This window comes from Myotis daubentonii, chromosome 1 (assembly GCF_963259705.1).
Source record: "Myotis daubentonii chromosome 1, mMyoDau2.1, whole genome shotgun sequence".
Classification (NCBI taxonomy): domain Eukaryota; kingdom Metazoa; phylum Chordata; class Mammalia; order Chiroptera; family Vespertilionidae; genus Myotis; species Myotis daubentonii.
The window spans coordinates 21,876,470-21,889,227 of NC_081840.1; the positions used below are offsets into that span (position 1 = coordinate 21,876,470).

The window sequence follows — 12,758 nt, forward strand, 5'->3', positions numbered from 1 at the left end:
GCTCACATATCAAATGCCTTACAGAGGTTAGGCAGATAACATAAATAAGTTAAATGGAGCAGGGAGGAACTGCAGAAAACTGGAGGTTTTCCATCTAATGAAATGAGAAGCTACCCAACTCTCGCCAACTGTTGCCTCTTGGGAATGTGGATTCAGAATCGCCAGACCTTCTGAGTTCTCAAAAGAAGCAAGAAATCAAATTTATTTAATGTGCAATCTCCAGATACTTAAGTTTTGATAACTAATTCAAATTAAATACCGGGCGAACCAGCCAAAATGTCTTCAATCCAGACACTGCCCTCAAGTCACCCTTTTGAAACCTCTAATGCAGTGGATACATAATCTTCCATGTTATGTCATTATTTTAAAACCTTTCTTGCTTTTAACTAACAGAATACAAAGTGTTATTGCTGAACCCTTAGGCTGTGATATTACAGCCGCTAAAATAAGACAGTCACGGCTATACCTTTGTGCACTTTACAAATAATTCTAGAAGTACAGATTCAAAACTGCCCTTGAAAAGATTGTGCCAGTTTACAATCCTTTTAACAGTACATGAGGGTGTCCTTTTCTAGGGAGCTTTAAACAGATTCCCAGGTGCCTCCCTGGAGATCAGATGTAGCGGGTCTGGGATGGAGCCCAAGAATGTTTGTTTTTTTAAGCTCCCAGATGGTTCTAATGATCAGAGAGGTTTTGGAACCACACTCTTAGATTACTAACAAGTTGTTTGGGACCATTTCCAGTAAATTATAAAGGAAACTGTAAATACTTCATTTGTACTTCTCTGTTTTAGACTGTTCCTAATTACAGCCCTCCGTGGAAACACGAAAAGGCTCTGCTGCTGCTGTGTCAGGCAGTTCAATCAGAGCAGAACAATAAATAAACCAAGTCAGGAACCTTCGAGCAGCTTTTATTGGCACAGCCTACGAAAAGGTGTGGTAGCCATTCTGATCAAAAACCTGTATCCCAGGAGGCTGTTCAGTGTTACGTTTAACACACCACTGAACCAGAAAGTTTAAGTTCCTGAAACGGACACCCCAGGTCACTAAGAAGCCCCAAAACCAATAGGTTAAGCCCTGCTGCTCTGTTAAGACCTGAAAGGCAAACACACGCAAGCACACACACACACACACACACACACACACACACACACACACACACACACACTCTCTCTCTCCTTGATGTGCATCCTTGTTATGGGATGACTAGAAAGGTACGCAATGGTATCCAGTTCATTCCCCCATTACAAGGAAAATGCCTTTCAGCAGTGGCACTGAAGTCTCCAGGCTGTGTTTGCCTAAGCAGTTTCTGCTTAGGACGAGTGGTGTCATAGGACATGATCATCAGGATGGTACAGTTCACTCATCAGGCGGTAGATGTAGGAAGGTGCGTTCCCACCAATGTTGGAGATAAAGAGGGTAATGAGCTCTGGGGGAACATAGTCAAACACAGGGCAATGAACGCTGACTTTCTCCAGAATGTCCCCTGAAAGGCAATCACAGGTTATAAGATAAAATTGAGGATCCTGCTCTAATGGTTTAGTAGCATATAGATTCTAGGCTCAATAATGCAGGCATACATGCTACCCCAAGGAAGGGAAGCTGCGACAAATGCAAACCAGAACAGATGACTTCAGATCACGATACTTCCTGTTTAACACTATCCAATGCTTTTCTTTAGCCCTTAGAAAAGAATTCAAACGTGGGATTGCAACCTTCAAGATCCCACCACACTACATTAATTACAAATCATACCAGTCTACTTCTTGCTCATTCCTCTCCAGCCACAGGGCCATTTTCTTCCCAAATGGCTAAGCATGTACCTAACTCAGTCCCTTTGCACCAATGCCTGGAAAACTCTCCCTTTGACCTTCACATGGGGCTCTACGCATTCAGAACTCAGCTGAAATGTCATCTCATTAAGACACTTCTCCAATCTAAGGTAGTCTCCTAGCCACTTCCCATCTCATCATCATTTGTTCTTTTCTCGAAAGCATCGCATGACCTGGCATTTCCTTGTCCATCTGCTGCAGCAGAACGTAAGCCCTGAGGGGAGCAGGGCCTATCTGTACTGTTCATGGTAAGTCCCTAGTGCCTAGTGCCTAGAAGAGTGCCAGGTATATAGTTGGTGCTCAATAGATGTAAATATTTCTGAAAGAATGAATATTTAAATAAGGGGATGAAGTTAATCAACTTCCAAGAAGAATTAGCACCCCAAATACTATGCTTTGCTCCCAGAGGGTGTTTAAGGCCATGTTAACTTGATGAGGCTCACTGAACACAGCTGCTGCCTCAGAAGTCAGAGAAAGGACCCCAACACACAAAGGGTATCCAAGTTATAGGCAAGTTGTGTAAGTCAGGACATTGCAGAGCCGGCTTCCTTTGGCAGCCACATCACCAAAATGACTTCTGACAGCAACTGAAGACAAGTACATTTCCCACTGGGTTGTTGCCTGTGTCTCAAACAACATGCAAAGCCGAACCCAGTCAATGCTGGGTGATCCAACCCACCATAGCCCCAATAACTCACCTAAAATAGATTAGAACAAAAGGAACCTAAACTAGATCAGGTCTCCAGGCACTCTAAGTGCTGAAGAGAACTGTCCCTACAATAAGTATGATAAAAAGCACAACCTGATAGCATTAAATCCCATTGACCACCAAAACCAAAATTCCAAATACACACACACACACACACACACACACACACACACACACACACACTTTTTTACCTTCTGTGAAGGGCAGAACTTCTTCAGGAGCCACAAACTTATGAAATGAATCTTCTTCATTGGGGAACTGGAAAAGAAAAAAAAATTAAAATAAAAAACACCCAGCAATTCTATTTCTAGGTTTATACCCAAGAGAAATAAAAAAATGTATGTTCACACAGAAACGTGTACACATATGTTAATACCAACGTTATTCACAAAAGCCAAAAGGTAGAAATAACCCAAATGCCAATCAAGAGATGAACAGATAAATTGTGGTATATCCATACACTGGAATATTATTCAGTCATAAAAAGAAACCAAGTACTGTGCTATAACTCAGATGAACTTAGAAACCATTATGCTAAGCGAAAGGGCCATTATTGTATTCCTTTCATGTAAAATATCCAAAATAGGCCTGGCTCAGTACTTGGAGTCAACCCATGCACCAAGAGGTCACTGGTTCGTTCAATGGGTTTCGGACTTGATCCCCAGTAGGGGGTATGCTGGAAGCAGCCGATGGATGTTTTTCTCTCATCAATGTTCCGATCTCTCTCCCTCTCCATTCCTCTCTCTCTCAAATCAATAAAAACGTATTTTAAAACAAACAACCCCCCCCCCCAAAAAAAAACCCCATACAAACAAAATAGGCAACTCCACAGAGACAGAAAGCCGATTAGTGATTACTAGGAGATGAGGCTAGGGGAGAAAAGGGAATGATTACTTAATGGGTACAGAGTTTTTTCCTCAGATGTAGAAAAAGTTTTGAAACTACAGAGTGCTAGGTGCACAATGCTGTGAACGTAATAAATGCCACTGAACTGAACATTTTAAACTGGTTAATTGCATGTTATGTGAATTATACCTCAATTAAAAATATAGAGACCTATAAATAGATTGACATTTTCAAAGCAAATAGTTTTTATCACTAATGAAATGACTCTTCAGTTAGTAACTCCTATTCAGGCTTCAGAGGACAGTCCCTGGAACTATGACAAATAAAACAAATTGTATGTTCCTACTTTTAACTTGCTTGGCATTTTGAAAAGTGGTCAGGGTGATGAGGAGCGGTGGCAATGTAAACAGTGGGCCTTCCCCAACTATGAATCGTCCTGACCTTACAATGTTGACTTCTTAAAGCTGACAGGTTATAAATATCGACTGTTTTTCCTGGATCACGACTCGTGTGGCTTTTTCCAGCCTTCACTGGATCTAATCCATTGAGTCAATGCAGATAAGAAAAGTCCTAGAGTAGGTTGAAGGCCCAGAGTTCAAGCTTACCTTTTGGCTTCCTTATCTCTGTTCAAGGCAGACAGACATACCTGTGGGGAAAGCTTGAACATAGGGGCACAGACGATGAGTGGGGTGGAATGGTGTTTTGCTGCCAATGCTAGAGTATGAGTTCCTGTTACAGCTCTCAGGGCACCATTTGCCAGGATGGTCTTCGTGCCAATGATCACCTTTAAGACAGGAAGAAAAATGAGACAGGAGGGAAGGCGGGGGAGGGTGGGTAGGTGGGAGGTAACCAACCAAGGACCTTGTATGCATGGCCCATGGACACAGACAATGGAGCGGTGAGGGCCTGGTGCTGGAGGGGGTCAGTGGAGGAAAAAGGGGGACATATGTAATACTTTTAGCCTTGTCTTTAAAAATCTATATGCCACACCTCCTGAGAAGTGGGGAGCTTTCTTATTTTCCATCTACCACCGCCAAGCTCTCTGGATCCCGAGCTGACCTGCTTATAGTAGTCCCACTTCATTCTTTCAATGTTTTAACCAAAGAGAGGCTATTCCAAATGAGGACCAATGATATAGACAAAGGGAAAAAATTTCAGTTAATAAAGTTAAAAGGTTCAAGCCCTTTTAATGTACTTTCAATGCCCGCGGCTCAGTGGTTGAGCGTCGACCTATGATCCAGGAAGTCACGGTTCGATTCCCAGTCAGGACACGTGCCCAGGTTGCAGGCTCGGTCCCCAGTGTGGAGTGTGCAAGAGGAAGCTAATCAATGATTCTCTCTCATCATTGATGTTTCTATCCATCTCCCTCTCCCTTCCTCTCTGAAATAAAATCAATAAAAAAAAAATATATATATATATATTTAAAAAGGTGCTAAAACCTCTTCCCATGGATATTATAAAAGAAACTAAAAATCAATATTTTAGAGGTATAATCTTCATAAATTCAACATAACATAACTCCAAACACACCCACCTTATTCACTCTTGACATCACTGCAAAAATGGCGGCATCAGTCATGACAGTTGTCTCAATGTCTGCTTTAGACAAATTGACTGCCATTTCGTGACCCTGCAGTAGGAGGGAAAGGCTGATGGATGCTGGGACAAAGAGTGAGAGAGCGTGAAAGACCTCCCAAAGGTAACTGGATCTGGGGAGTTTGTAATACTGAGCACACCCAACACACAATTTTCAACATATAACTAACTCATTTTTGTGCCTGTAGTAGGTATTCTTTGGTAAGCTGCAAGGAAGCCCAGAGAAAGCTAATAAATGTTTAATACTCCACAGCAGTGCCCAAACTGGAAATACTACTTGCTTGCATAATCAGACATCGCTGATGACAGCTCCTGGCTCATTATTTTACAACATTCTGCCTCCTTATATATTTCCTTTCTTGAAACCTATTATTTATCTAGGGATTGAGGGAGGTTAGACTAAGACTTGGTCATCCTCAAGGTAATTTACTCTATTTTGATTCTTAAAAAAAACCAATGTTTATCTTTTGATGGACCCAGCAGTTCACCCAACTTTCTTAAACCAATGTTTAAGAATGTTCATGGAATGAACTTGAAAATGCCCTTCATCTTTTACTGATCTTCTCAATGTCTTGTATATCAATTCAAAGTTAGCATGGGTCCCATCTATCACTCCGTTATTCTCTCCTCAGTTTTCATTTTTCTGGGCAACTCCAGCAGTCCCCCTACCTGACAGAACGGCGCGCACTCAGCCACAATGACATGGAACTTCCTCTTCCGCGCAGCCTCTTTCAGGAAGGCCTCCACTGTCCGGGAGAAGCCAATGGTCATGATCACCTCATTCGAGTGGATGTGCTCCAGAGCCTGGGCTGCAATGTTCTCCGTGGTCCCTTCTGCAAAAACAGCCAGTTTTACAAGGAAAATATGAAACTGTCATGACATGACAGAGCACCAAAGGGGACGTGTGCCCATCACACACACTGCCCGCCTAGCTGATGCTGGTAACACGGGGTTTACGAACTTAATATGAAATGTCACATTTTCTTAAAAACCCTGCTCCTCTGAGATCTTCTGTCTCCCAAGTTCTCAGCCTGCCCTCCTTTTCAGCAGTGCCCCCTCATCATCAACTTAGCCCCCTGCCCTGGCATGACACCAGCTTCCTTACAAATGATTTTGAAGACAATGACTTCAGGCAAGAAATGATCCATTCTGGGAAATCCTACAGCGAGCGCTGAGCATGGGGTAAACCGAACTTCCCCTTAAAAACAATCCTCCCAAAGGTGGCCACACCACCTCCATCTGAGAGGGAGGCCACAGAAGAAAAATAAGGGAGGGATTTGGAAGCAGCAGCTCAGCGCACAGACAGGCCCGGCTTCTTCCTCCCCTGAAGAACTCTGATTGTAGTAAGTACCTGCAGGTCTCCTGGTTCACAAAGATAAGGGGAATGGAGGTGGTCTGAGTGGGTATAAAAATCAAGAGGAAGTTTAGTGATGGAGGGTCTACTAACTATGGTTTTAGAGAGTTCATCTTCTTTAAAATGAAAATAAAGCGTCCTGGCTGGTTTTTCTCAGTGGTTAGAGCACTGGCCTGAGGACTGAAGGGTTGTGGGTTCGATGCCTGTCAAGGGCACGTACCTCGGTTGCAGGCTTTGTGCCCCATGCAGGAGGCAACCAACCAATCAATGTGTCTCTCTCATCTTGATGTTTTTCACTCTGTCTCTCCCCCTCCCTTCCACTCTCTCTAAAAATCAATGGGAAAAATATCCTCAGGTGAGGATTAACAAAAATAATAATAAAGCCCGGTCCTAGTGGAGTCTCTGCCACGGTGGATTTGCAACCTACAAAGGCTTGGTCTGGAAGGAAATGTGGAGTGGCTTTCCTTAGTCCTACCACCTGTTCCAACGCCCCCCCCCCCCGCCCCCATCAGGATGGAGGGGAAACCTCTGGAAACCGGAGTACTAGCTATCGCCGATGAGCAACGCCGGGGCCTCCTGTTGTCCCCTCATTTTTCTGCAGCCTGTCCCGCCCACCTGGGGATCAGGACTCTTACCCAGTTCCACAAGCAGCTCATTAATCGCCTCAATGATGTTGGACTGCAGCTGGGCATAAGGAGAGCTGAAATCCTCGCTTAGGCCCCCCGACGTCAAGAGCTTGTGCAGGGACTCCTGCTGGTCGCTCTCGTCGCTGCGCCCGTGGAGTCTACGGAGGCACCAAGAGCACAGAAGGAGGTGAGGAGGCTCTGTGATGTGCAACCAGACCTGTGCAGCTCCGGTAAAGGCTCCCAGGGGCTCGCGCCAACAGCGTCCCGGGACCCAAGCCCGAGCCCAGGGCGGGGCCTGACCTGCCATACTCCTCCCGGATGATCCTGAGCACTCTCCGCACCATGTTGCCCACGGTGGTCTCTGAGGGCTGCGCGGCCGTCATCCTCCGGCCTTCTCTGCGGATCAGCTCCATCAGCTCCCCTAAGTCCAAAGCAGAAAGGGTGAGCAGAGCAAGTGCTCGGGGCGGCCGGGGCCACTCTCCGCCGGGAATGGAGAACGGAGAGCGGGGAGGGACGCCGGGGAGCGAGGCCTGCCTCACCTGCGTTGCTCCAGCGGTGGTCCATGATGATCCGGCGCAGCAGCCCCAGCGTCTCCCGAGCCATGTCCTCAGAGCTGCGCCGCCCGCCGCCCCGCTTCAGGGCCTCCACGAAACTCTCAATCCTCTCGGACAACTCCGAGGCCTTGTCCGCGGCTCCTGGCATCTTGAAAGGAGCCGCCGACACCGCGGAATCCCCACCTGCGCGACCTCGGAGTTTGCACTTCCGGGACGGACCAGGTCGGCTTCCGCTCCGCGAGGAAACTCCAGTTGTGTACACGTCAGGCCACGCCCCTAGCTGTCTGAGCCAATCAGAGACGCGGAGCTCCAGTTTCGTTATAGCCAAGGATCTGCCAGCCTCTGGACCCGAGAAGCGCAACTGGCCTTTGCTGGACCCTCCGACGCGACAGAGGTGATTCGAGAGTCCTCCAGAGCGTGGCCTGTCCTGTTGCTATGGGAACAGCCTGCGGCCTTCTTCCCTGATCCCCTGGCTCCGGTGACTGCCCCATCTCCTGATACAGATGCTCAGATGCGCGTCCAGGGCCCACTGCCCGTGGGCTGACCCCCCTTTATATTGCCGTGTTTGCGCCTGTGCCTCTCTAATAGATTCAGCTTCCCGGGCAGGGATCGTATCTTTTTTGCCTTTTTATTCCCAACGCCTAGCACACCTAATATAAGACAGGGATCAGAAATGAGGAGACCCATCCCCACCAAAATAAGGAGATTCAAAGTGGGAGCCAATATGGGAGCAAAAATGAAGCCCTTCCATTTGGACAGACTACGGAGGCTGGACAGTATACTATAATACAATACCAAGAGCTACCATTTACTTAAAGCTTACAGATGTTGGGCAGGATGTGTGAATTGTCTCATCTAATGCAACTCTCTGGGGTATGTCCTCTTATTTTACAGGTTAGGAAACAGAGCCACTGAATGTAAGCAGCTGGTAAGGAAATGCATTTATATTTAAACCCAGGGCCATCTGATTATTTCCTTAAGATAAATTCTTAGAAGTGGAATCCTTGGGCACATACATTTTTAAGACTTGTTACAATGGACAAATTGCCTTCCAAAAAGATATATCAATACCAAAATCAGACGATAGTTCAAGAAAACCACAGATTAGTATCCCTCATGAACAGCAGATGCAAAAATCTGCAACAAATTATTAGCAAACCAAATCCAGCAATACATGAAAAGATTAATACATAATTGCCAAGGAGAATTTAAATCTAGAATGCAAAGCTGGTTCAATACTTGAAAATCAATCCAGTTAATAAACCATATGAACAATCTAAAAAGTTAAACCACATGATCATATCAATTGATGCAAGAAACATTTGACAAAATTAAACAGCCATTTAATTTAAGAAGAAAACAGCTCTCACAAAACTTGGAATAGAAGGGAACGTCTTCAGTTTGATAAAGGGCATCTACAAAATCCTACAGCTAACAACATACTTTATGTGAAAACCTGCTCTCTCCCTAAGATCAGGAACAAGGCAAGAATGTCTACTCTCACCATTTCTATTAAACTCATACTTAAAGTCCTAGCCATTGCAATAAGGAAAGGAAACATTTTAAAATATACAGAGTGGGGGAAAAAAGAAAGAAAACTATTCTTGCTCACAGAAGACATCATGATCTACATAGAAAATTCCAAAGAATCAATAACAAAAATAACTACTAGAACTAATAAGTGAATTTAGCTTGGGTTGTTTCTTTTTTAGGGGTAGGTGAATATAAGTATATATATATATATATATATATATATATATATATATATATATATATGCCCCCAGTGGAACAGATGAGTCATAACTATGTGAATGTTCAGCTTTACGAATAGTGCTAGTCTTCCAAAGTGGTTAAATCAATGTATGCTCGCTCTCTGGCAGGCCTTAAAGAGTTCCAGATCTACATCCTTACCAACACTTAGTATTCTCAGCTATTTTAGTTTTGGAGAATCATGTGGATGTAAAAGACTGTCTCACTGTGATCTTAATCGGTTTTCCTAATTACTAAGAGTTGTTTACCTTTTCACATGGTTATCAGCCAACTGTTTTTCTCCTGTGTGAAATATGTTTATGTGTTTTGCCTACTTTCTTTTGGCTTTAAAAATATATATTTTTAATATATTCATAGAAGTTCTTTATTCTTTTTCAGTTATTTGTCTTATAAATATCTTCTCTCAGTTTATGCTTGTTTTTTTGTTTGTTTTGCTTTGGTTTTAATATGGTCAAATGTATCAATCTTGTCTTTCATAGTTAATATTTTATTATAATTAATGCCTTTTGTGTTTTATTTTAAAAATCCTTTTCTAATCCAAAGACATAAAGATAATCTAAATATTTCTTCTAAATATTTTAAAATTTTGCCTTTACACATAATTTGGAATTATTTTCTATGTAGGGTGAGAGGTGGGAATCCAATTTGCTTTTCTTTTTTCATTCTTTCTTCAGTGATTTATATATATTTCAGAGAGGAAGAGAGAGGGAGTGAGAGACAGAAACATCAATGATGGCTGAGAGAGAATTATTGATTGGCTGCCTCCAACACACCCCCTGCTAGGGATCAAGCCTGCAACCCAGTCATGTGCCCTGACTAAATCAATATGAGAGACACATGAATTAGTTGCCTCTGCAGGCACCCGCCCCAACTGAGGCCAAGGAGCAAACCTGCACCCCAAGTATGTGCCCTTCACTGGGAATTGGACCCAAGACTCTCTGATGCTAGGGCAGACACTCCAACCACGGATACACCAGCCAGGGTAGCTCAGTAAAATTTTATAATTTCCTTTATGTAGATCTTGCACATCTTGTTTGAGTTATTCCTATGCACCTTACATACTTTTTGCCATTGTAAGTCATTATCATTGTTTTCATCATTGCCAAATTGATAGAGAAAAACATTTTTTAATTAGTTTAAATTTGCATTTCTCATTAATTATTCATCATGATAAACATTTTTTCATGTTTATTTACCATTTGTATTTCTTCTTATGTGATATATGGTAGACATTCTTATTGCCCACCCAATACCCTTTTCTTTCTTCCTTATTAAAAGAACTGATTTTGTTTAGTTTTTCACTCAGAGGGTAAGTGGTTTTAGCTTATGGGTAGATCCTGGTTCCGTACTTTCACTCATTTTCTAGTTAGTGGGATATGACTGTGGTTCACTTAGGACTTTCTGGAGAGGTTTCCTGTTGTGGGAGGGGGGGGGGGCGGCTCAGGGGGGTGGGGAGGAGGGGGAACAAACAAACAGAGCCCGGCCGGAGTGGTTCAGTGGTTGAGCATCAACCCAGGTTCCAAGAGGTCGCTGGTTCGATTCCCAGTCAGGCCGTATGCCTGGGCTGCATGTTTGACTTCTGGTAGGGGGCATGAAGGAGGCAGTCCATCTATGTCTCACTGAGGTTTCCATCTCTTTCCCTCTCCCTGCCTCTCCCCATAAAGTATATGTTAAAAAACAACAAAGAAAAAACAGAAAACTACTCAGTCTCTTCTATCTCTGGCTTTATTGGATGTGATGCCTAGAGTTACTGCAGCTGTGACAACTTAGATGAACTTCAAGGAAATTATGCTGAGTGAGAAATACCACTCTTAAAAGTATACACACTACATAATTCCATTAATGTGACATTCATGAAATGGCATAATTATAGAGATAAAGAATAGATTAGTGGTTATCAGGGTTTAGGGATGAGTGGTTGCATGTGATGGGTGTCAGTATAAAGTAGTGACACAAAGAATAGTACAGTTGTACTAACGTCATTATCTGTTTTGATATTGAACTATAGTTGTGTAAGATGTTACCATTGGAGGAGGCAGGGGGAAGGGAGCATGGGACTTTGGTGTATGTTCCTTTCGACCTCCTGTTAATCTACAATTATTTCAAAATAAATAGCTAAACAAGAACTTCATAAACCAGGATTTATAAAATAAAAGCATCTATTAAAATTTATAAAGTATTACATTATATTACTCTAGCTATAATTGTTAAATGACTCAGTGCTAGCATAGGTAATAAAAGAGACTGTTTAAAGTCTGCAATTTTTCAAAGTAGGATGCAAAAATAATATATTTGGTGGAATCTCAGCTTCATTTAAAAATATATGTTATTCATATGTATTTTTATATATAAGTATATACATACATATGCTCACATGTGCTTATACATACACCTGTATATACATACACATAGTATACCATAACTATCTATATCTATATACTGTATTTTCATATATCTCTATCTCTAGGTAGTGTGATTAGAGGGCTTTTAGCGACCCCTGATTGCCTCAAAAGTAATTCTTCTATAGTAACAGAGTTTTAACTGGGCACATAGCCACCCAGAAGAAAGACATTTCCAGTCTTCCTAGCAGGTAGAGGTGGTCACATGACTATGTTCTAACCAATGGGATGGGATGGAAGCGTGTTGCTGATTCTGAGAACCTTCCCTAGGAAATAGCTGGCATGAGTTCTTGGCCTTTTTATCCCTTTCTCTTTGCTCTGCCAGCTTAGATGACGAGGACGCAGGCCACACTGCAGGGAGAGCAGAGCAGGGAGCTGGAGGGGTAGAACTGCCCTTCCTGAGGCGCCTGTGGAGTAGAACTCCCGTACTCGCCTGGACATTTGGACTTCATGTAGCTGCAAGTAAAATAAACACGTCTTGTTTAAGCCACTGTTTCCTTGGGGTTTCAATCACTTGCATTCACACTGAATCCTAACAAATACAAGAGTTATTTTTATTTGTGTACTGTTCTGTGTTTTCCAAAATTTCTGCAATAAACACGGCCCATTTCTTATCAGAAAGAAAAGTTATTTGTAAGAAAAAGAAAAAAAAATAAATCTTTCATCAGGCCCATTCTCTCAACCAGGAGCGTGATTTTGTTGATTTTCCCAACGTGTCCCAACTTCGTAATGATCAAATCATAGTTTCCAAACTTAATTCGGAGAATGAGGTGATGATGATGATAATTCTCAACTGGTGGAAGGAAGACCGATGGAAATATTTGTGTTCTCCTCCTGTTCTAAAGAATCTCCTTTAAGGCCATCGGATCACTTCCTTTTCCTGAAGGGCTTTGACCTAACACTTCGGCATGTGAATGCATTACTGTTTCTATCCTTCTCTGGTTGTTTTGGCGGATAAGTCATGTCTCTACGCAACCTGAGAACAAGTGCTATTGTGGTGGACACCTGTTGTTTTTGTCTGTCTTGAACACTCCCTTTCCTTTGGGAACTGCCCCTCCTCATCTCGTGACATT

At 42.9% G+C, this 12,758-nt stretch overlaps 1 protein-coding gene across 1 annotated transcript; it reads right to left on the reverse strand.

Annotated features, from left to right (window-relative positions):
• Positions 1-894: 894 nt before the first annotated feature.
• EIF2B2 (eukaryotic translation initiation factor 2B subunit beta) lies at positions 895-7,757 on the reverse strand. Its single transcript, XM_059690305.1, has 8 exons — positions 7,502-7,757; positions 7,263-7,383; positions 6,972-7,120; positions 5,652-5,815; positions 4,921-5,016; positions 4,033-4,170; positions 2,732-2,798; positions 895-1,485 (listed from the first exon to the last, which is right to left on the reverse strand). The coding sequence occupies exons 1-8, from the start codon at positions 7,662-7,664 to the stop codon at positions 1,328-1,330; spliced, it is 1,056 nt and encodes a 351-aa protein (XP_059546288.1). The 5' UTR covers positions 7,665-7,757; the 3' UTR covers positions 895-1,327.
• Between the last annotated feature and the right edge of the window lie 5,001 nt (positions 7,758-12,758).